At 37.3% G+C, this 25,763-nt stretch overlaps 1 protein-coding gene and 1 pseudogene across 1 annotated transcript; both read right to left on the bottom strand.

The window, feature by feature from the left end:
- Positions 1 to 911: 911 nt before the first annotated feature.
- Positions 912 to 8,373, bottom strand: LOC126604632 (protein NRT1/ PTR FAMILY 5.10-like; annotated as a pseudogene).
- Positions 8,374 to 12,860: 4,487 nt separating this feature from the next.
- LOC126604631 (protein NRT1/ PTR FAMILY 5.10-like) lies at positions 12,861 to 17,987 on the bottom strand. Its single transcript, XM_050271921.1, has 4 exons — positions 17,704 to 17,987; positions 17,399 to 17,616; positions 14,472 to 14,968; positions 12,861 to 13,831 (listed from the first exon to the last, which is right to left on the bottom strand). The coding sequence occupies exons 1-4, from the start codon at positions 17,846 to 17,848 to the stop codon at positions 13,018 to 13,020; spliced, it is 1,674 nt and encodes a 557-aa protein (XP_050127878.1). The 5' UTR covers positions 17,849 to 17,987; the 3' UTR covers positions 12,861 to 13,017.
- Between the last annotated feature and the right edge of the window lie 7,776 nt (positions 17,988 to 25,763).

Raw genomic sequence — 25,763 nt, forward strand, 5'->3', positions numbered from 1 at the left:
TTCCCTCATGGATTTGTTTCTGGAAATTCAAATGAGAACTTCCCAATGGGTCACCCATCCTAGGATTGCTCTCGCCCGAACTTGCTTAACTTCAAAGTTCCGATGGAATCCGAAACCAGTAAGTTCCCAAAATGTCTCGTGCTATATGGAGGTGGGCGTGTACATATAAGGCACATTACCCCATCTCTATTGGTCGATGTGGGATATTACATGTTATCATAATTTGTGATCCATTCCTTATTATTAGTATTTTTATATATAATATATTTACACTAAGAAGTTGGTGGAATAAGCTAGTATCAAACTTGTTATTTACGTGATTCAAATTTAAAATTTCTCACTTATTAATATAAAAAAATTATTAAACCGTAATATTAAGTAATGTGGTCTATTTCTTATTGACCTAAAATTCCACTTAGGAATTAGAAGTACGTCACCCAAACAACCACATCGTTTGAAAAATTTGCAAAACACAAGGAAAAGAAGGAGAAAGACTCCTCGTATACCACAATCATTATTTAATTAACTAGTTTTTCTTAATTATTAGTTTATTAAATAATGAACTAAATTTAAAAATCTAATTAATTCAAATAATGTGAATGTCTACATCAAATGCCACCTAAGATGGTATGAAAATGTGGTACAAAAATATGGTATGAATAACATTTGGTCCTCACAGGACCTCAAAATAAAGACCTTAGGAGAGCAAGACTGGTTCAGACAGTTCTACATACCCAAAGTACTGAACTAACCAATTTAAAATTATAACGGGTCTATACGGGTACAACCAGTGTATAGAAGGGTGATATGAGAAGTCTACAAGAGCATCTGATCCTCAATATGACAAGGCAATCACAATTTAGTTTTTCATCATTTTAGCCAATTTCCCAAACGATCGATTATCCTCGTCATTGCCCATAAAAAGTACGATTAGTATTAATATATCATTAATGCGTAACACTAGGAACTATTTGGGAACTAGTATTTACAAATACAAGAATTCAAAACTCTTGGGATACAAATACAAGCATTCAAATAATAAGATTATAAGCTGAATTTTCGTACGAAGTATGAAGGAACTCACAGATCATGGGATTTATAAATGTAAGATTTTGCAAAGTTGAGGTAGACAACCAATTGTACCAAACTGATTCCACCAAGCAGCCAATAGAAGTAATCGAGATGTGCACGGTTAAGATTATCCGAAAACCAGCTACTTACGCCTGGTAGACTGGTTATATCGTCAATGACGGAAATAAGAAAGCTACTAATGAAGCTTCCCACGCCGAAGATGCTGAGATAGAGGGCAAGTCCAACACTCCTTAGTTCATTTGGCACCTGATCATAAAACAACTCTTGCAGACCGACCATCGTGAAAACATCAGATATTCCTGTCAACAAGTACTGAGGAACCAACCACTAGATGCTCATTGGAACCGTGGCACTTGGCGTATCAAGCAGACCATAATCTTTGGCAGTTTTGAGCCTTTTCATCTCAACTAGAGCTGCAATTACCATGGAAATAAGAGACATGAACATCCCTGTTCCAATTCTTTGCAGCATTGAAATTCCAGAAGGTATCCTGGTGAAAGATCTAGCAACTGGAACAAAAATGCGATCATAAATGGGAAGGCTGATGATAATGGCAATGCTGGACAAAATCTGAAGTGAAGCGGCTGGTACATCGAAGCCAGGCACAACCGTTCTATCCATGGTGGCACCTTGCTGGGTGAAGAAAGTAGAGCACTGTGCAAACACAACTGCATATGCCAAGCATGTAGCCCATATTGGAAAAAGCCTAAGAACAGCCTTTGCTTCTTCAACGTCAACGATGGTACACACCCTTCTGTTTTCTTTCAGATCGTCTGGTGCAAGCAAAGCCTTATTGAGAAACCTGCCAGGAAATCATACATAGCACTTTCTTAGCTGAAATCACAGTCAAATTGTGTGAGAAACTTTATTGTTCCAAACAGACTCAACAGTTCCATTCTACAGCAAAGTAAATATCGTATAACCGATGATGCAATCAAAGGCAATAATTCAGCCTCAACCACCTAAGTACACACTATACAGAACAGGTAATGATAATTTAACCGAAACTGTTAACATTTTGTGACAGATTCTAAAATGCTAATACAAAAGAAAGAAAGGTGCTGCAAATACCACTCTTTTATACTCAAATTTATTCCAACAGTTAAGGTTAACTGAAATTAAAATTGACAGACTTAAGTGGCCATGCAAGAGATTTTAACAATATCCGAATACTAGTCGTTCATGAATTGCTTTCGCAGGACAGGTTACTGAAAGAGTCATGAAGACAGTTTCTCCCTCCTTTTTAATCTAAAATAATATCAAACTTTCTCATTGCCAGTTTCTCCACCCTTTTTAAACTAAAAATATGCGGACAGTTAACTTTCTTACGTGAATTGTTCAGAACTCTCGTGAGGCAAGGTTCCGCGAGATTCCTCTTCAGAAGTTACTGCTGCAGGAGTAGTTCGCCAGTTCCTTAAAGCAGCAACAAACACATTTCCAATTCTTACAAATGGGCTTTCTTCATCCCCATTAATGCTATACCGATAAGTTCTAGTTCCGAGCAAGAAAAGTAATAGTGCAAAGACCATTGCAATACAAGGAATTCCGAAACCTAGACCCCAACTCAGGTTTTCCTGTATGTATGTCAATAGGATATACGTCAATGAGGTACCTGCAATTAACCCAAAAAACCACCAATTGAAGAATGAGCTTCTGGCTTTGCACTCCTCTGGATCTGACACATCAAACTGATCAGCTCCAAATGCCTGAACGCAAGGCTTGTGTCCTCCTTGTGCAACAGCTACTAGATATAGGGAGAAGAAGAAGAATATTACTTGGATCTCAGAAGAAGAAAGCACGGCTGACAGGGTCAACAAGCCAAGTCCCTGTTTCAATTTAGGTCCAAAATTTATAGCATTCTGACATAGCAAGATGTAGAAAGAAAATAATCAAACTTGCAACCCTAATTATATCTGAAGAATAACCATTCATTTCTTAGTAACTCCGTCCATCATAAGGAAAAGTAAAATATCAATTAATCTGATGGAATTTTCTTAATTTTATTTTTCTAATTTTTATATGCTCTATTTAGAAATGACACCCCTGTAAGCCAGCCAGGACAAAAAAAGTGAGAACCGGCTGAAACTCAAAACGTATCACTTAACCCCCTGAAAGTTGTCTTTCATTTGAATTGATGCATATGAACTTTTTTTTGGTTCATTTAGTTTTGTAATATGTTGGATTTTGATTATGTCAAAATTTCATCATCATTTTAAAAATAACACACACACATTTTAGTTTATATTTTGACTTCTACGGTAGCATAAAAGTGACACATAAGTTAGCAAAGGACGCTTTAAAAATAGGCTTATTTACACCAACGCCCCTTGAAACTCAACTTTAGTCTTACTTGGCCCCTTGTAACTCAAAATGTATCACTTAACCCTCTGACAGTTGTCTTTGCTTCTCACTTTGCCCCATTCTGTTATCTTCATAAAAAAATTTGTTAGAGTAAATTGTAGCTATAGTCCCTTAACTTTAACTCAATTGGAGCAATGGTCCCTCAACTAAAAATCTATTACCATTGGTCCCTCAACTCATCAAAACGTGCAACTATGGTCCCTCAACTAAAAATTCATTATCATTGGTCCCTCAAATTTAATTCAACTGGAGAAATGGTTCCTTAACTTTAACCCAATTGTAGCAATGGTCCTTTCAACATAACTCGTTTTGACAAAATTTTTTACGTAGTTGACAAAAAGGACCATAATTACACACTTTGATGAGTTGAGGGAACCTAATTATATAATTGGTTATTCCAACATAACTTATTTTGACCAAATTGATGAAAATGACTATAGCTACACATTTTGATAAGTTGAGGGACCAATAGTAATGGATTTTTAGTTGAGGGACAATTGCTCCAATTTGATTAAAGTTGAGGGACTATTGCTACAATTTACTCAATTATGTTAAATCACGTGATGTGGCAAATTTGGGGCCCATTAATTAGCTGACGTGTTGGCTATGCCATCGCCACATTTACAACTTTCATTAAAAGTATTTAATATTTTACATTTGAAAGAAAAAATAGAAACAAGTCAAACAATAAGAACAATTACCTACCAAGGTGAGTGAGTGAAGATCTTTTTTAGGGCTCGTGAACTATTACCCTCTTTGGAGGGACTTACGCCAGCTTCAGTCAGGAGAGTTACCCTACACTCGATGAGTTCGGAGGAAAGACTGGTGAATTAGGCAACCCCTCTACCTTGAATTCATAAGTTGGGGTATTTGATGTGGTTGGGTTATAACGGTGATGTTGCTAGCGATGGTTATGCAGAGCAAGGTAGGTGGTGAGAGTTTTCTCTCAGTTTTTAGTTTTTTTTTTCCTTTCTAAATTGATTTTTAATTTTTTTTTATCAGCATTGATTTTTAGTGTTAAAAATATTATATTTTTATATGTGGCAATGACATCGCTAACACATTCAATTAATGGGCCCTACATTTTACTACATTTTACACGTCACGTGATGTAACATAAGTTTTGACGGAGATAATAGATGATAACTGAGAAACTAAGGCAATCTCCAACCGATGACTGGCTAGAGGGCTCGTTTTAGACCTCTGGCCCTCCAAGGCTCTCCAAGATATTAATATTTTAATGAACAGTACATGGCCATATTTGCCTCTATCTCCAACCGAGGGCCAGAAGGCTCGTTTTAGCCATTTCACAAAAAACCGTCTCCAACCGAGGACTAAAGGGCCATAGGGCCAAACATAATTTATTATTTAAAAACTACAACTTAAATTCAAATCCAACGGCTAAGTGATGTCAGCTAGCCGTTGGTAGCTAACATCATGCTTACGTCAGCTAGCCATTGGATTTGAATTTTTTTTTGCTATAAATAGGGTGGATATTGGGATATAATTCACATAACTTTGAATTCAATCTCTTTGAATTTAATCTCTTTCAATTCAAGTTTGCAATGAATTCCAACCGTTGTGTTAGAGGCGGTTGCCTCATATGACACATGGATTTGACATGCTTTCTTTGGAGTCCCTGGATCCCAAAATGACATTACAGTTCTTGGGCGTTCACCCCTCTTCAATAACTTGACAGAAGGTAAAGCACCTCAACTTGATTACTACATCAACGGCCGTCAATACAATATGAGGTATTACTTGGCAGATGGCATCTACCCAAAGTGGGCGACACTTGTCCAAGCAATTCCAAACCCTAGGAATGACGCGGAAAAGTTGTTTACCTTACACCAAGAGGCATATCAGAAAGATGTTGAGAGAGCTTTTGGTATTCTACAAGCACGGTGGAAGATCATCAGCGAACCGGCAAGAGGGTGGAGTCGAGAAAATTTGGACTCCATCATGATGTCTTGCATCATATTACACAATATGATAGTGGAGGATGAGCGAGATGGGTATATTGATGAAGAGTCCGATGACGACCAAGAAGATCCAAATAGGTCAAGAAGGGCTCATGCAAAAATATATGATGAGCCTAATTTGCCTTTCAATCCAAGAACTGGTAGTATCTCTATAGATGAGTACATGAGACGCTATAGAATGATACGTTCTCGTGCCACAAACAAGTACCTACAACAAGATCTTGTTGCACATCTTTGGGCCCAAAGAAGCATGGAGTAGGCATTTACGTTTTATGTTTTTAAATGTTTTTTAAAATGTTGTTTAAGTTTCATGTTGTATAATTTTTATGTTGGTTAATGTTATTTAATGTTGTTTCATATTGTTTAATGTTGTTTCATGTTACTTAATTTAATTTAATGTTGTATAATGGCTTAGGAAGTAATAGGAAAAAAAATAGAATTTAAAAAAAAATATGAAACAAATTTTGTGAAATAAAAGTTATAGGAAAAAAAATGGAATTTAAAAAAAATATATGAAACAAATTTTGTGAAATAGAAGTTATAAGAAGTAAAATGGAATTTAAAAAAAAATGAAATAAATTTTGTGAAATAGAAGTTATAGGAAAAAAATGGAATTTAAAAAAAATATGAAATAAATTTTGTGAAATAGAAGTTATAGGAAAAAAATGGAATATGAAACAAATTTTGTGAAATAGAAGTTATAGGAAAAAAATGGAATTTAAAAAAAATATGAAATAAATTTTGTGAAATAGAAGTTATAGGAAAAAAATGGAATATGAAACAAATTTTGTGAAATAGAAGTTATAGGAAAAAAATGGAATTTAAAAAAAATATGAAATAAATTTTGTGAAATAGAAGTTATAGGGAAAAAAATGGAATTTAAAAAAAATATGAAATAAATTTTGTGAAATAGAAGTTATAGGAAAAAAATGGAATATGAAACAAATTTTGTGAAATAGAAGTTATAGGAAAAAAATGGAATTTAAAAAAAATATGAAACAAATTTTGTGAAATAGAAGTTATAGGAAAAAAATGAAATTTAAAAAAAATATGAACCAAATTTTGTAAAATATAAGTTATAGAAAAAAAGTTATAGGAAGTTATAGAAACAAAAAGGTTTAAATTCATAAAAAAAAAAAGTTTGAAATACAACGGCTAGTGATTGGCTAGCCGTTGGAATTCAAATTAGAATTCAAATTAGTGTCGGTTTTAACCGAAACTGTTCAAAATGATATTACACTAACATTGCTATTAGTGTCGGTTATAACCGACACTAATAATATCGTATATATTATTTCTGTCGGCTATAACCGACAGAAATAACAAAGCCAGACCTCTAGCCCTCTGGCCTAGCCCTCGGTTGGAGACGGTTTTCAGGCTATTTTCGGCCCTCTGGCCCTCTGGACCCTTCGGTTGGAGATGGCCTAACGGTACAAGCCACCCTTATATTGATAGATGGCACATAAATGCATGTATGCTACACAAATGTGATACATGGATCATAGATAAATGCCCCCTTCTTATCCTACATCATACACTTCCTACATGGAGCAAGAAAACTAAAACTTGCGGCCTTGTAAGGATTTACTGCACCTACTATTTGGTAAAATCTCGACTTAACCGATATCCAAACATCCATCTTCTATCTCACCAAGAACACAAACAGAGGCCCAGACATTCACCGGCCACTTCCCTCCCCGAAGCCAAGGCTACATCGCCTCCACCTCTCCTCCTATTTGAGCTTCATTTCCCTAATAAATGTCTAAAATGGGTACAAGTTGTATGAAAGATGGATTAGATGCGTGCGGGATGTGTACTACGAAGAATACAACAACGGCAGACAATGTGATTCCAACTCCAGTTCTGGATGGCTATCTCATACCATCATTCAATTCGCTTGGAAGTTGATTTTGTACATCTCTATTTGTTGAAATTAATTAATGATTTGTTTGGTGCTAATGAATTCACCCTTTAATCAGAAGAGTTTTTGTAACTTACTAAATTACAAACCCTAATTACTGAATGATCACTTTACGGAATTTTAAGAATAATGTATGTCGATATTTGATTTCGATCAGTTTAGCAATTGTCATTTGCAAAACCCAGCATTCATCCAATTTCCCAAAATATTTCCAAATAATGCGGATTAAGGCAACTTATGTTGGAAAACAATTCAGAAATAAATATCGACACAATTAGTGGCCCAAGCCTCAATCCTCATTCCAAACGGTCCAACACGTAACCACTGATAAAGGAGACTAACGTAATACAAGGAACTCAAGTCCTTGAGTTCCCAATGTGGGACTTAAAGGAGCTAAAAACTCCAACAACTTAGTCACGTGCCAAAATTGCAGAGAGAGGGAGACGTACCAAAATGTAGAGTAGGGAAGCAAAAACAATAGTGCGGTAGCGCCCAAGGAAAGAATCAGCGACAAAGGCTCCGAGTAAAGGGAGCAACGACGCCGTTCCGGACCATATGTTGACGTTCTCAGCCGCTGTGACGGTGGACTGCCCCAAAGGCCCCGTCAGAAACGTGATGAGGTTGGAGCTGATTCCATAGTAGGCAAACCTCTCCGCCAGCTCCACCCCTGAAAATATTCAAATCAAAACTTCACCACACTTGTTTAATTACAATTTTTTAATTATTATTAATCAGAGCAATTAATTTAACTAATATCTGATTGATTGGTTCAGTGCGGTGAGTTGCGGGCTTACCGATTATGAACCGAGCAGAACGCCAGCCGCCTGATCTCCATCTGTGAACGGGGCGGCCTTTGTGGTCAACGGTGCCCTCGACGCCGTCGTCTAGCAGAGGGGTTTGGGTGTCCCGGTCCGGGGATTGGCGGGTAGAAGTTGCCATTGAGTTTCACTGGAAATGTCGACTTGAATGAGCAACTAATACGATGTTAATCTCTATTAATTAATGAAATTTTTTTTGCCAATAAAAAAAATGATAAGATTACTTAGTTTTTTATCAAAAAAAAAAAATGATGAACAATAATGTAATTTTATAAGTTTAAATTTTACTATTTTTTATTAAAATCTTAGATGATATTAAAATACCTCTAATATTAAAAAAAAAAAAAAAAAATCTCTCACTCCCTCCTACACGTTCTCTTTCTCTCCCTCTTTCCTTCTTATTTTCTAATAAAATGTATTCATAGACACAAAATATGTAGACAAATACTAGTAAACAATAATGTGATGGGATGTTTGTCGTTTCTATCCATCTGACGTCATCGTTTTTGTTTGGATGATTATAAAAAAACAAACTGACAAAAGAAATTTAAAATATTAAGAATAATACTCGTTCTTTTTTAGCACGAGCTTAGTCTCTGATTTGTTATTTGTAAATAACGCTTGAAGTATTTGTTGATTTGTCTCACGATTTTGTCTGTCCTTGCTATTTTTTTTTAATTTTAATTTTAGCCATTACCTTATTAAACTTCTATAATTAGTCAATTTCTCTTTAAATTTTAATTTTATATAGCCAATTTTTTCCTGGTGTGAGATTTTAAAAACTTTCATTCAATTTTTTATCCCTCCAAATTTTCATCCTTTTTGCCCTCATATATTTGTCATATGTTGTTTCCGTGATCAAGATAGATGAAAAATTGAATGAAATTTTTTAAAATCTAATGCTAGAGGGAAATTGGATATTTGGGTAATCGGCTAAAAAGCTAAAAGGAGAAATTGGTTAATTATAAAAGTTCAAGAAGGTAATCGGCTAAAATTAAAGTTTAGAGAGGAAATTGACAGCTTCATACAAGTTCAGGAGGCAAATAGACAAATATGCCTGATGTATTCGATTTAGGCTTGTTTGAAAATGTTTTTAAAATGATAAAAAAATGTTTTTGGTTGTTGTAGGGTGTATTTAACTAGCGAATTATAAGGGGATGAAGAGGTGCGGCGAACATAGTATTAGGAAAGCTAAATTCTTTAGCCTTTAGGTATTACAATACAATAAAAAAAAAACTATCTAAAAGATACGGTAGAATCCCAATAGGATTTACTAGGATTTACACAATCACATTCCTAACTAAATTAGGGCTACAACACTCCCTCTTGAGTGTTTAAATACTCAAGTAAATGATGCATAAAGTCTTTAGTGATGAAGTAAGTTCAGTTGATGAAGTCGTTGATACAATGAGCAAATGCGATTCCCAAATCAAAGGAGGATTGCATAAAAAGATAAAACTCACAAAATCTTGCTATGGTAAAAACTAAGTATGAGAGAAAGAAAAAAACATTGTCTAAGGAGAAACATGAGAAGTTTTTCATTAAGTCAAAACTATACATCTTTTGGACGCAAATTAGAAAACTCACAAGGGTATGATCAACCCAAAATGGGTGCCTCTGTTCGCGTCAGGAATTTCCGTCGGGGATGTTTCCTGGCCGACGAGCACACAGCTCCCCTGGAGGTTGGCGCCGGTTGAGGGCTGCTGTCGGGCTTCTGCTTCACTATCGGGCGTTGTCGGGCAAGTCTCGTCGGGCAAGTCTCTTCGGGCAAGACTTTTCGGGCAAGGCTGAAAGAGAAGGACATCGTTAACTTTGAGAGGTGCCTTTGTGGGGCCTTAGGTGTAGGCCTTGAGGCTCACAATCAAGGTTAACATTTAAGTGCTCAGGCGTGCCACTGCCATCTTTAGCATGGCAGATGTAAAATGGTTGTTGTGCTTTAGTTGTGTATATGTATGTATCCAAGAAACCGTGTTAGTTATAACAGGTGCCTTCGTGGGGCCTTAGGTGTAGGCCTTGAGGCTTCCCATAAATAACTAAACCAGTGCTCGAACACATCATATTTGTTCTCGTGATTGCAGGAGTTTTCTAACTATTATACTTCTGATTACCCGAATCCAAGAAGTAGAATGAACCTAAATAAGTGCCTTTGTGGGGCCTTAGGTATAGGCCTTGAGGCTTCCCATTAGAGTTCATTCTTACACTTTGACTCTTTAGATCGATGAACGGAATGAATCCAAATGGATGCCTTTGTGGGGCCTTAGATGTAGGCCTTGAGGCTTTCCATTAGAATTCATTCCATGCTCAAGCGCTCTATGGTAATCATGATATAATAGAAAGAAAACTAGAAGGTAGGTTGATTACTTGCGCCCCAAGTAACTTCGGACTTCTCGTTTATCAAGGATTGTCGTGGATGGGTTAAGTCCACATAAAGTTCTTTTTTATGCCTTAAGGCCAAGAACTTTTAACTGATCAGATTTACATGCCCGAGGGCTTAGGACTTGGATCTGGTTTGAACACTGACGATATATTCAAATCGGATTCAAGTACTGAGAAAACCCTTTAATAGTCATGTTGCTAGAAATAACTTGCATATAACTGGAAGTATACAACATATTGAAAAGACAAAACCAAAGCAAAGAAGGTCGGGCAAGGTTAAACCTTATCGGGTAAGGTTGCTCGTCTTGCAGGTTCCTATCTTTGTAGTTTTGTCAAAGGTCTGAAAGCTTGGAGGGGTAGAGAGAGAGAGAGATTACAAATGATGAATCGATACTACAACAAGGTTGAACAAGGTAGCAGAGCTATTACAAAGGGTTGAAGAGAGGGTTATCCCGAGAGGGATGAAGGTTTGTCCCGAAAGGGATAAAGGTTGACTACAGCTTTGTTTTGAAGGCAAATCTGGCTTTGAGCAGAGTTTGTGCTTGCATTTGTTTGTTTGATTGAGTGTCTTTAATCCTGGATTTTCTTTCTTCTTATATAGACAACTCAGCTTAGCCTTTGGTAGCAGCAGCTTTGCCCGAATGCGGTTTGAGGGTGATGACTCATCAGCTATTTTACATGTAATGCCATCATAAAGTGCTTTATGGGCTCTATAGCTGATCAGTCTACACCACTTGGCCTTTGGGTAGGTAAGCAAGTGGTCTTCATGAGCTGCACCAAGTCAGAAAAGGCATTTCCCTGCCTTCTGGGCTTCGACTGGGCTTCGACTATCTTCCCTTTCGGGCCTCCTTTTGGGCCAACTCCTTTCTTTAGCCCAAAGTTCAAGTTTTGATCCAAACAGCCTCCTAGTTAAGTAGCAAAAACCCAGCAAGAAAAATGTTCCTAATTATAGATAAAAAAGTAACTAAGATCAAGTGAGTAGATACTCCCCCTAAGTTCGATAAAACTTCCAAATGAGAACTACAAGCATTGCATATGAGTTAGTTACACATACCAATTCCCGAACAAAGCTTTTGGAAGTTAGACTTCGACAATGATGTCGTGAAGAGATCGGCAAGGTTGTCTGGGATCGGATTGCTTGACTTCATTCTCTTGATCCTGATGCTGCTGATGTGATGTAGACGCAATATTGCTTGGCGTTAGACTTCGATAATGTATCATTTCTTGGTATGGTTGATACATACGGCGTAATCTTCATAGGTCGTCGTTGAGACTCAATGATGGATGAAAACATAGGTACTCTGAATACGCTTAACAAGAGCTCTCATCCATGACTCGCCTGTGGCGTAGTGAGGGTGAGTCTTTGACGATTTAAAGCTCTATTTTTTTGTGATAAATACAACCATTTAAAGCTCAATTTTAGTAAGAAAATAAGTATAAAACTTGACATAAGATTTCAGATTGCCACATCATCCATCAATTTTAATTTGACTATTAAAATTTAACAATTCATTTGGAGATGGTCTTATCTACCTCAAATAGTTGATGGATTTGGGCTGTTGACGCTTTCCTTTGTACTCTTGATTGGGCTTCAACCATTAAGTCCATGTTCTCTGAGAAAGATATTGTGGGTTTAACTGTCCAAGCCTTCGCACCCATTAGAGGTTGGTGGGCTTAACTTTCTTGTGCCGAGTGACTAGTCATTCGACACAGGAGAGTGAAGGGTTTGCTTGGATTAGTAGGTCAAAATTAGTGATTCACTCAATGCAAGTGGGTTGACTTAGCACTATATATAAAAGGATATTGCACACTCATTTGTATCTCCACACCCCTTTATTAATTTTTGGTCATTTATCTTTTTCAATTCATTCGATCCGACAACCAAAAATTGAAAGGGCCACTACCCTAGACAACCAAAAATTGAAAGGGCCACTACCCTATGTAAAACTCCATCCAAGAATTGCATGTATACAGTCAAGGTCAATGTCCCTCGTATAAGAGAAATTGACTGTTGTAATGGTTCTACAAATCCAAGTACCGAACTAACCAAATTAAAAAATTGATGGGGTCTATATGGTACCCGGTATATCTATAAGGGTAATATGAGACGTTTACAAGGACATCTGATCAGTATGACAATCACTACTTAGTTTTTCATCATTTTAGCCAGTTTCCACTGAAATCGATTTTCCGTGCCATCGAGCATAAAAAGTACGATTAGTATTAACATATCTTTAATGCGTGACACTTGGAACTATTTAGGAACTTAGTATATACAAATACAAGCATTCAAAATTCGAAATCTTGGGATTTTTAAAAGAAGTAATGCGTATGCAATTTATCACTAGATTCCATCTAGATAACTCTGGAATGAATTATACACGGTAGATTTCCAATCATACAGATTCACATTTCTGATTTACAACCAACGGCGGTGATGCGTAGATCACTGTGCTCAAATAATAAGTTACAAGGCGTGGGATTTATAAATGTACGATTTTGCAAAGTAGAGGTAGATAACCAATTGTACCAAACTGATTCCACCAAGCAGCCAATAGAAGTAATCAAGATGTGCACGGTTAAGATTACTCGAAAACCAGCTGCTTTCGCCTGCTAAACTGGTTATGTCATCGATGATGGAAATAAGAAAGCTACTTAGGAAGCTTCCCACGCCGAAGATGCTGAGATAGAGGGCGAGTCCTACACTCCTTAGTTCATTTGGCACCTGATCATAAAAAAACTCTTGCAGACCGACCATTGTGAAACCATCAGCTATTCCGGCCAATAAGTACTGAGGAGCCAACCACCAGATGCTCATTGGAACCGTGGCACTTGGCGTATCAAGCAGACCATAATCTTTGGCAGTTTTAAGCCTCTTCATCTCAACTAGAGCTGCAATTACCATCAAAATAATAGATAAGACCATCCCCGTTCCAATTCTTTGCAGCATTGTAATTCCAGCGGGTTTCCCCGTGACATATCTAGCAATTGGAACAAAAATGCGATCATAAATGGGAAGGAAGATGACAATGGCAATGCTGATGAAAGTCTGAAGTGAAGCGGCTGGTACATTGAAGCCAGGCACAATGGTTCTATCCATGGTGGCACCTTGCTTGGTGAAGAAAGTGGAGTACTGTGCAAACACAACCGCATATGCCAAGCATGTAACCCATATTGGAAAAAGCCTAAGAACAGCCTTTGCGTCTTCAACGTCAACGATGGTACACACCTTTCTGTTTTCCTTCAAATCATCCGGTGCAAGCAAGGCTTTGTTGAGAAACCTGCCAGTAAATCATATCATACCAGTTTCTTAGCTGAAATCAGAACAGACTTAACAGTTCCATTCTACAGCTAAGTAAATATCACATAACCAATGATGCAATCAAAGGCATTAGTTTATCCTTATATACTATACAGCATATAGGTATGATAATATAATCACCGAAACCATTAACATTTTATTAGATTCTAAAATGCTCTTACTACAATAGAAAAACAAAAAGCTCCCGGTACTGTTCACTTAAACGAAAAACCACATTTTTACACTAAAAAGTCAAACCTGTTACTATTCACTTTACCCTTTATTTTGTCCTTATCGTTAAAACTCAAAGTTTTTAAGCCCTTTTCATTAGTTTTCCTTAGAAAAAAAAGGTGCTGCAAATGCCACTTTTTATACTCAATTTATTCAAACTAGTTAAGGTTAACTGAAATTAAAATTGATAGACTTAAGTGGCCATGCAAGAGATTATAACAATATATGAATACTTGTCTTTCACGAATTGCTTTCGCAGGATAGGTTGCTGAAAGAGTCATGAAGACAGTTTCTCCCTCCTTTTTAATCTAAAATAATATCAAACTTTCTCGTTGCCAGTTTCTCCCTCTTTTTTAAACTAAAAATATGCCGACAGTTAACTCTCTTACTTGAATTGTTCAGAACTCTCGTGAGGCAAGATTCCGCGAGATTCCTCTTCAGAAGTTACTGCTGAGGGAGAAGTTCGCCAGTTCCTTAAAGCAGCAACAAACACCCTTCCAATTCTTACAAAAGGACTTTCTTCATCCCCTTTAATGCTGTACCGATAAGTTCTAGTTCCAAGCAGGAAAATTAACAGTGCAAAGACCATTGCAATACAAGGAATTCCAAAACCCAGACCCCAACTCAGGTTGTCCTGTATGTAGGTCAATAGGATAAGCGTCACGGACGTACCTGCACACAACCCAAAATACCACCAATTGAAGAATGAGCTTTTGGCTTTGCACTCCTCTGGATCTGAGACATCGAACTGATCAGCTCCAAATGCCTGAACACAAGGCTTGTGTCCGCCTTGTGCAACAGCTACTAGATACAGGGAGAAGAAGAAGAATATTACTTGGATCTCAGAAGAAGAAAGCACGGCTGACAGGGTCAACAAGCCAAGTCCCTGTTCAATTTAGGTCCAAAATTATAGCATTCAGACATAGCAAGATGTAAAAAGAAAATACTCAAACTTGCATCCCTAATTATACCTGAAGAATAACCAATCATTTCTTAGTAACTCCATCCATCACAAGGAAAAGTAAAATATCAATCATTCTTATTTTATTTTTCAAAGTTCTTTATGGTGTACTTTGAAATAACACCCCTGTAAGCCAGGCCGAAAAAACGTGAGAACCGGCTATGGCTGAGCTCATGAGAAACAATTGGTAAATAATCAAATAATATATGTTCATTCATAAACACTCCTTGAGGTGTGCTTTTCGACAAGACATGGGAAATTTTCCCTAAGGTGCATTACGCTGGACATTTTCTTTCCACACAAAGCGCAGTCTTCACGCTATATGATTTTTCAAACAATCCCAGTCCCAAAACATCATCGTTTTGAGCTGGTTTTTAAAATCTACATCATGCCCTCTTCTACCTAGGGACATCAGCTCTCGCCTTGCCTAATCACCTGTTGGCATACATTGATGGTTGAACAACTGTTTCCCTCTTTTTTGGCTAAAACCTTCAATCCTTGATGAGAGATAAATGGGAATTTGCTTTTATTTGCTTTCATTTGAATTGATACAAATGAACTTTTTTTTGCCTCATTTAGTTTTTTAATATGTTGGATTTTGATTATGCCAAAATTTCATCATCATTTGTATCCATATATTTAACTAAAATTTGAAGTTATGCCATTGAGTCCCAAACATTGAATGACGTTGGCCTTCTAGTGAAATTTTAAGAATAACACATACGACATATGTTAGCAAAAGACACTTTTAAAATAGGCTTATTTACACCAACGTCCCCATGAAACTCAACTTTAGTCTTACTTTGCCCCTTGTAACTCAAAACGTATCACTTAACCCCATGAAAGTTGTCTTTGCTTCACACTTTGCCCCATTCCATTATCTCGGTAAAAAATTCTATTAAATCACGTGACGTGGAAAATGTGGAGCCCATTAATTGGCTGACGTGTTGGCTATGTCATTGCCACATGTACAACTTTCATAGTATTTAATATTTTAAATTTGAAAGAAAAATAGAAACAAGTAAAACAATAAGAATAATTACACCATCATTTTTCTGGGTATTTGATGTGGTTGGGTTGCAGCGGCGATGTTGCTAGGGATGGTTATGCGGAGCAACGTATGTGGTTATGGTGATGGAGTTACAAAATTGATATGAAATAAGCAAATTTGATGGTAGAAGTGGAGTTTGTGGGGTTTTGGTAGCGATGGGGAGCAGGTGGCGATGGTAGTGAAAGTTTTCTCTCAGTTTTAGTTTTTTTTTTTCCTTTCTAAATTGTTTTTTAATGTTTTTTTTATTTTTTTTATCAGCATCGAGTTTTAATGTTAAAAGTATTATATTTGTATATGTGGCAATGATATGGCTAACACCTTTAGTTAACAGGCCCTACATTTGCCACGTCACATGATGTAACAGAAGTTTTGACAGATATAATGGAATGGGGCAAAGTGAGAATCAAAGATAATTTTCAAGGGGTTAAGTGACACAGGGCAAAGTATGACTAAGGCTGAGTTTTATGGGGTGTTGGTGTAAATAAGCCTTTAAAATAACATTTGCTACCTCCCTTGGAGATATGGTTTTGATCTTACTCATAAACAGCTAGCAAGAGTTACATGTGTGCAACATAAATGCGATACATGGATCCTAGATAAATACCCCCTTCTTGTCCTACATCATATACTTACTTCCTACATGGACCAATAAAACTAAAATATGCGGCGTTGTAAAGATTTACTAAACACCTATTATTTGACATAACAAATAGCGAAAATCTCGACATAACCAATACCCAAACATCCATCTTCTCTCCCACCAAGAACACAGACGGAGACCTAGACATTCACCAGCCATTTCCCTCCCCAAAGCCAAGGCTCCGTCACCTCCACCTCTCCTCCAATTTGAGCTTCATTTTCCTAATAAATATCTAAAATGGGTACAAGTTGTATGAAAGATGGATTAGAAGCGTGTGGGATGTGTACTAAGAAGAATCCAACAAGGGCAGACAATGCGATTCCAACTCCGGTCCTGGATGGCTATCTCATACCTTGATTCAATTCGCTCGGAAGTTGATTGGGTAGATCTCTATTTGTTGAAATTAATTAATGATTTGTTTGGCTGCTGATCAACTCACGCATTAATCAGAAGAGTTTTTGTACCTTACGAAATTACAAATACCAATTGCTGAATGATCAATTTACCGAATTTTATCGATAATGTATGTCGATATTTGATTTCGATCAGTTCAGCAATTGGCATTTGTAAAACCTAGCATTCATCCAATTTCCCTAAATTCCAACTAATGCGGATTAAGGCAACTTAGTCACGTGCCGAATTGTAGAGAGAGAGGGGCACGTACCAAAATGTAGAGTAGGGAAGCATAAACAATAGTGCGGTAGCGTCCAAGGAAAGAATCAGCGACAAAGGCTCCGAGTAAAGGGAGCAACGACGCCGTTCCGGACCATATGTTGACATTCTCAGCCGCAGTGGCGGTGGACTGCCCCAAAGGCCCCGTCAGAAACGTGATAAGGTTGGAGCCGATTCCATAGTAAGCAAACCTCTCCGCCACCTCCACCCCTGAAAAAATTCAAATCAAAACTTCACCACACTAATTTAATTAATATCTGACTGATTGGATTCAGTGCGGTGCGGTGCGGTGCTTACCGATTATGAACCTAGCGGAACGCCAGCCGCCGGATCTGGATCTGTGAACGGGACGGCCTTTGTGGTCAACGGCGCCGTCCACGACGTCGTCTAGCAGTGGGGTTTGGGCGTCCGGCTCCGGGGATTGGCAGGGAGAAGCGGCCATTGAGTTTTACTGGAAATGTGGACTTGAATGAGCAACTAACATGATGTTATACGAAATAATGGTGGTGGGTTTGTCGTTTTTTACTTTAATTGCAAATTTGTTAGAGCTATCTGCTGTCGTCTTTTTTGTTTGGTTGATTCAACAAAAAGCCAACGGACAACAGAAACTTTGAAAATTAAGAATAAGGCCGAATCGAATAAAAGGTCCACTGGTCATAAGGTATTCGGATGATAGCCCCTAAAAAAATTCGGATTTAAACCCATGTAGTCACAGTTTGTTAGGATTTAAATCCCTGTGGTCTAAGTCTGTTAGGATTTATGCTCTTTTGTCATTCCTCCATTAGGTTTAGGTTGACCAAATCGGATAAATGGTCCCCGTGGTCATAAGGAATTTAGAAGATAGCCCCTGTGGTAGAAAAAATTCAGATTTAAACCCCTGTGGTCTAAGTCTATTAGGATTTATGTCTGAAATTAGAAGTTCTGTCATTCCTTCGTTAAACTTACAGGTAGAGTTGAGTTTCTCTGAGGAGACGCGACAGAACGAGGTGGAACTAATAAATCACATAATTCATTAAAATTCAAGATCTAATAAATCAAATAATTCAAAATGCCTTTATAAAATTAACGAGTTTTTGACTCCCGAATATCCAACCGATTAATTAATTCTTTATAACATATTATATTTTTCTTTGACAAATAAGACAGTAATCGTTGACGTTTTCCCAGAATTTTACGTAAACCTCTTGAGATAAATAGTTTTTTTTTTGTGTAATTGTAAATGTGAAGTAAGTCTTCGTATCGTATTGGTGAAACTAACTATTTGAAATTCAACAGATCCTTTGTTTTCGTCTTTTTCTTCTTGTGAAATAACTGAGATGAATGAATTTTTTTACCATAAACTGAAATTTTCTCTCCCCCCCCCTCTTTTTATTGTAAGATATTTTTTATTGATAGATACTCAGAGAAACTCTGCTCCACTTATAAGCTTAACAAAGGAATGACAGAACCTCTAATTTCAGGCATAAATCCTAATAGACTTAGACCACAGGGGTTTAAATCTGAATTTTTTCTACCACAGAAGCTATCTTCCAAATTCCTTATGACCACGGGGACCATTTATCCGATTTGGCCAACCTAAACCTAATGGAGGAATGACAGAAAGGCATAAATCCTAATAGACTTAGACTACAAGGGTTTAAATCCTAACAGACTGTGACCACAGGAATTTAAATCTGAATTTTTTTACCACAGGAACTTTCATCCGAATACCTTATGACCACGGGGACCATTTATCCGATTATGCCTAAGAATAATAGTTGTTCTCCCTTTGCACGAGCTCATTTTCTGATTTGTTATTTGTAAATAACGTATTCGATTTGGAGACTGTTGATTTAGACTTCAAAGAGTTTTAAAAATGATTAAAAGAGGGATGCGATTTCCTAGGCTTATTGTAGATTAGTTGATTTAGTTGTGTATATATATTGTACTCTTACTTGGGTAATGAAATATACGAAAACTATTTAGCCAATCACTTTCCATAGCCTTGCAATATACTATTCATTCATTTAATATGGTATCAGAGCCTAAGATCCTATTGCCTGCGTTCACATCATGCCAAACACATCGCCAAACAGTGAAACCAAAACAAAAAATTCAAACAATTTAGGTATGGATTCATCAAACCCATACCATGTTCATCATTCAAACAATCCTGATCACATGCTAGTTTCAGAAAAATTGAATGGATCCAACTATCCATCTTGGAGTAAATCCATGATTCATGCTCTCACCGCCAAAAACAAAATTGGTTTTGTTGATGGCTCCATTTAGCCTCCCTCAGCAACAGATCAACCAAAAGAATATGCTCTCTAGAATCAATGCAACAGTATGATTTTATCATGGTTCGCTCAATCTGTGGAGGGTGATCTTTCCAAAGGAGTTGTTCATGCCAAAAGTGCCCAACAAGTATGGGAAGATTTTAGAGATCAGTTTTCACAAAAGAACGCACCAACAATTTATCAAATTCAAAAGTCCATCGCATCTCTTACACAAGGCACCATGATAGTCTTAGCCTATTTTACAAAGCTTAAAGGCCTTTGAGATGAATTAGAGACATATTGTCATTTTCTCATCTGCGACCAGACAAAGGCACATAATGAACAAATAGAAGAAGATAAGATGATGCAATTTCTTATGGGTTTGAATGATGTTTACAGCAGAATTCACAGTAATATTCTCATGATGACACCATTGCCCAAAGTTCGTCAAGCCTACTCACTCATTATTTAGGATGAAACACAACGATAAATGTCATCGGGATCGACCGAAAATTTCTCCATTGCTACTACTGTTCAAAATCTACCAAACCATTCTTCCAACAATTCTAAAAATCTTCACTGTGAATACTGTGATAAAGACGGTCATACAATTGACAATTGTAGGACTCGAAAGTACCATTGCAAGTTCTGTGATAAACGAGGTCACATCGAAGACAGATATGGATTTAAAAATGGAACAAACAGAGGAAATCAAGGCAACAACAAATCTCCGAGTGGGTCCTAAGGCAACACCAACCCATATGCTGCATCTCAAAATTTCCATGGTTTCCATGTTGCCCATGCAGCAGCTAATGGTTCCCACTCTGCTGCAAATGCAGCAACTGCAGCAACTGCAGCCTCTATCCCATCCAATCTGGCGCACGGACAGAGTGCCCAGCAACCTCCACATAACCCATTGCAAGGCCTCTCAACGGAACAACTTCAACAATTGGCCCATGTTGTGTCCCTGATGAATTTAAATCCTCATTCTTGTAATAACAATGCTTATGCGAATGCTGTAGGTCTGTCATATTTTACTGTTGCCTCCGTTAATTTTGTATTTACTCAACCTTGGATTTTGGAAAGTGGGGCTACCAATCACATCACATCAGATTCTTCACTTTTACCAAAACTAAATCTTCACCAATATCCACTGTTAAATTACCCACTGGTTTTTCAGCCACAATTACTTCCACAGACACCATACCATTCAATTCAGACATTACATTAGACAATGTTTTATGTGTTCCTTCTTTTCACTTAAATCTCATATCTGCCAGTCAAGTCACTTACTCCCTAAATTGTTGCACTATTTTGTTTCCCACTTTCTGTGTCTTGCAGGACTTGGCTACGGGGAAGATGATTGGATAAGGTAAGCAACGTGGTGGTCTTTATTACATATCACTTTTGCAGCGGACGCTTGTCTCCTGTCAAGTTTCTCATTCCTCCAATTTATGGCATATGCGACTTGGACATCATTCTCCAACCTGCCTTAAATTAGTATTTCCCTCATTGTCTACAAATAATATTTGTACTGTTTGTCCTATGGCCAAACAGACCAGACTTCCATTTCCTTTAAGCTCTATATCAACTTATGCTCCATTTGATTTATTACATTGTGATATTTGGGGTCCTCACAAAGTTCTCATGCATTCAGGTGCTCGATTCTTTCTCACTATTGTCAATGATTTTACTAGGTGCATATGGGTTTTCTTGATGCAACATAAATCTGAAACTCAACACCTCTTAAAATCTTTTGTTACTTTTGCCTATACACAATTTCATGCACAAATCAAAGCAATTAGGGTTGATAATGGGTCTGAGTTTTTGTCCATGAAAGATTTTTTCCAAACCAATGGCATTGAATACCAACGTACATGTGTCTACACTCCACAACAAAATGGCGTTGTCAAACGTAAACATCGTCACATTCTTACCATGGCACGTAGTTTGCGTTTCCAATCTCAGGTACCTTTTTCATTTTGGGGCGAATGTGTTACAACCGATGTCTACCTAATTAATCGTTTACCATCTCCTTTGTTGTCCAACAAATCTCATTTTGAGTTATTATACCAACGTTCACCATCATTTGATCATTTAAAAGTTTTTGGCTGTTTGTGTTTTGCCATTGTTGTTCACCCTACACACAAATTAGACCCTCGTGCTAGACGTTGTGTATTTGTTGGATACCCCACTGGTAAAAAAGGCTACACCCTATATGATCTTGAAACAAACAAATTTTTTGTTAGTCGGGATGTTAAATTTAACGAAACTATTTTTCCATTCCATTCACCAACCCACCCTCCTATGATCGACCCTCACAATAGCTCCTTACCACTACCACTGCCATCAATTAGTTGTGACATCCCATCACTCAGCCTTGACATCCCATCCTTCAACCGTGACCCCACCCCAACCCAACCCACTAGCCCGCGATCCTTACCACCTCACACTAATCCTACTGCCATCATATCACCCTATATTAATTTCCCTTCCCCCCCCCCCCCCGCGTCAGACCCCCCACCACACACCCCTTCTCCTCCTACACTAACCATTGACACGCTAGCCCATCAACCCGACCCCACTCCCTTCCCCCACTCCCACGTCAATCCCTTCGTCCAAAGCAACCTCCGATATGGCATAAAGACTACCATGTGACCAACCAAGTCAGTCACTCTACCTCGGGGCTTCGTCATTCCTTAGGTACTCGATATCCCCTCTCTGATTTTCTTTCCTATTCAAGCCTTTCTTTTGCCCATTGTTCTTTCCTAGCTAACATTACAAGTTCCGCCGAACCCACATTCTATGCTCAAGCTATCCTTGATCCAAAATGGCGCACTGCCATGCATGCAGAATTAACGGTTTTTCAGCAAAATAATACATAGACCATGGTTCCCTTGCTTGCTGGTCATAAACCCATTGGTTGCAAATGGGTCTATAAAATTAAGTACAACTCTGATGGCATAATTGAGTGATACAAGGCTCGTCTCGTTGCTAAAGGCTACACTTAAATTGAGGGCATCGATTATTAAGAAACTTTTTCTCCTACTGCTAAACTCACCATTCTTCGTTGCCTCATTGCCGTTGCTAGTGCTTGTCATTGGTTCATTCATCAATTGGATGTTCAGAACGTTTTTCTTCATGGTGATCTGCATGAGGTTGTTTTCATGGAACCTCCTACTGGTCTTCGTCGACAGGGGAGAACATTGTATGTCGGCTTAACAAATCTCTATATGGACTTAAACAGGCCTCCATAAATTGGTTTTCCACTTTTTCAGTCACCATTCAGAAAACTGGTTATCAATAGTCAAAAGCTGGTTATTCCTTTTTTACAAAGGCCTAAGGTACCTCATTCACTGCGGTCCTTATCTATGTAGACGACATACTTCTTACAGGAAATGATCTTAAAGAGATGGAACGTCTCAAAACATTTCTTCTCACACGCTTCTGCATAAAAAATCTTGGTGATTTAAAATATTTTTTTGGCATTGAATTTTCTCGTTCCAAGAAAGGCATTTTCATGTCTCAGAGGAAATATGCACTAGATGTTTTGCAGGATTCTGGTCTTACATGGGCATGCCCAGACAAGTTTCTAATGGAACAAAATTTGAAACTCACTCCCATCGATGGAGCATTGTTAGATGATCCTACCAAGTAAAGAAGACTAGTCGGACGATTGATTTATCTTATTGTCACTAGGCCTGACATAGTCTTTTCAATTCGCACATTGAGTCAATTCATGCACGAGCCTCACAAATCTCACTGGGATACAGCTTTACGAATTCTCAAGTACATCAAAGGTACACCTAGTCAAGGTTTGTTATTTCTTGTCTCCAACAATCTTGAATTAAAGGCTTTTTGTGATTCCGATTGGGGAGGTTGTTGTGCCACAAGAAGGTCAGTTATTGGGTATCTTGTCTTTCTTGGAAATTCCCTCATCTCATGGAAATCCAAGAAACAAGACAATGTTTCTTGATCATCTGCAGAAGCTAAATATCAAGCTATGGCCAACACATGCCTAGAGTTAACATGGTTGGGCTATATATTGCAAGATTTAAGGGTTCCGCAAAAGGGTCCCACACCATTATTTTGTGACAATTAAGCCGCTCTATATATTGCAGCTAATCCCGTTTTTCATGAGCGAACGAAGCATATTGAAATTAATTGTCACATCGTTCGAGAAAAATTGCAAGCTGGAATGATTAGTCCTTCACATGTACCAACACGTTTCCAGTCAGCAAATTTATTCACAAAGGCTTTAGGAAAAGATCAATTTGTGAAATTGTGAGACAAGTTGGAGCTTCATGATATTCACTCTCCAACTTGAGGGGGAGTATTAAGAAAGGATTGTGTAATATTATGTATAATATGTTTACCTAAAGTAGTTGATGTGAAATCCCATTAAAAGAGGGATGTGATTTCCTAGGCTTTATTCTAGATTAGTTGACTTATTGTGTATATATATTGTACTCTTACTTGGGCAAGGAAATATACGAAAACTATTCAGCCAATCACTTTCCATAGCCCTGCAATATACTATTCATTCATTTAATAAGTTAGGACCTTAGTTATCCTGTTTTATGTTTTTCTTTTCTTTTCTTTTTTTTGTTAAAAAAAGAAAATTTTGGGCATAATAACTCTCACGCTCTATTTAGACAATTTGTCTCATTTAAACCCTACTCATCCTTCTCATCTCCTTTCATTCAGAGAAAGCAAAATCATTTAGAGAAAGTAAAAAGAATGAACATAGAAGATGACGTTTCTATGGAGGAAGTAGATGATTATGTTTCCATCGAAGAGGTAGAAGAATAATTTTATGTGTGAGTCATTTTAATTTGTCGCCATTGTACAATTGAATTTGCATAGCTCTGTGGTTTTTTATTTGAATTTGTATACCTCTGTGGCTATGATTTTATATTTAACTTTTGCGTACATTATTATGATTAGTATTAGGTTAGGGTACAATTTGTTTCATATTTTCATATGCGTATTCCTGGACATTATTTACAAGTAAGCTCCATTTTCAATCTCGACCAAACCTATTTTTACTGGATCGCTTACAACTTACAATGGCTTCTAAGAAATTACAACCACTAGAATATGGGTGAGCCACATTTGCGGAGGTCAGGGGTTCAGGTTCGAGAGAGAGCACCAGAAATGTGTTCTAGAAGCAACTGGAAGACTTCGGTTTTTCCCTTCCCATGGTGAACAATAGGTGTACATCAGGCTGAACATTGGAATACTTCGGTTTTTTTTTTTTTCTTTTTCTGCTGGCTTTTAGAAGAGAGTAATATTATTTGTTTATATTCTCTTTTTAAGAGATAAGCTATAATATATATATATATATATATATTAAGGGTTATTTTAGGAATAATAGTGGGTGGGGAAATAACATTTTAATTTTTTAACTTTTTATAGTGGGTGTAAATATAACATAGGTGGGAAAATAAGACAACGGGGTGGGTTTAGCATCTCTCTTCGAGAAATGCTAAGTGGACTTTTTTAAAAGTGAGACTCTCTATTACAGCACATTTTAACGTTAATTTGCGTGCTAATATTATATATTGCACCAAAAACATAAGGTGATAGAACGTAAACGAACAGTCTCATTAGCGTTTCTCGATTTAAATTCATCAGATCAGTGGCGATGCTATTTGGTCGAGAGTGTGGAAATCGCTCTCCATTACTAACTACTACAAGCTAGGTAAACTCATGAAGGAACTACGCTAGCCTAGTAGTATGCATACCACCACTACTTCCACTTTTGTACAAGACCAAGCACAACCCTTGCTTCTTCCACCTCCGAAGTAGTGAGCAACCCAGTCCCTGCGGAACATTCAAATATCTTAGCGGATAACATTCAATCATGGCCAAAATGTAGAGTGAAAAGGAATAAAAAAGGCAAAAACATAACATTTATACAAAAAAAAAAATTATAGTGCTCCGACATACAGGTCATCACATCCAACGATTTTTTCTCCAAATTCTTGTAATGTTTGTGGAGATTGTTGTGTAAATTAGCTAACAAAAATTAAACTCATTAAGTCTCGAATTTTAGTGCTCGCAAATATACGAATCAAATGATTGTATAACATATAA

This window comes from Malus sylvestris, chromosome 15 (assembly GCF_916048215.2).
Source record: "Malus sylvestris chromosome 15, drMalSylv7.2, whole genome shotgun sequence".
Lineage (NCBI taxonomy): Eukaryota > Viridiplantae > Streptophyta > Magnoliopsida > Rosales > Rosaceae > Malus > Malus sylvestris.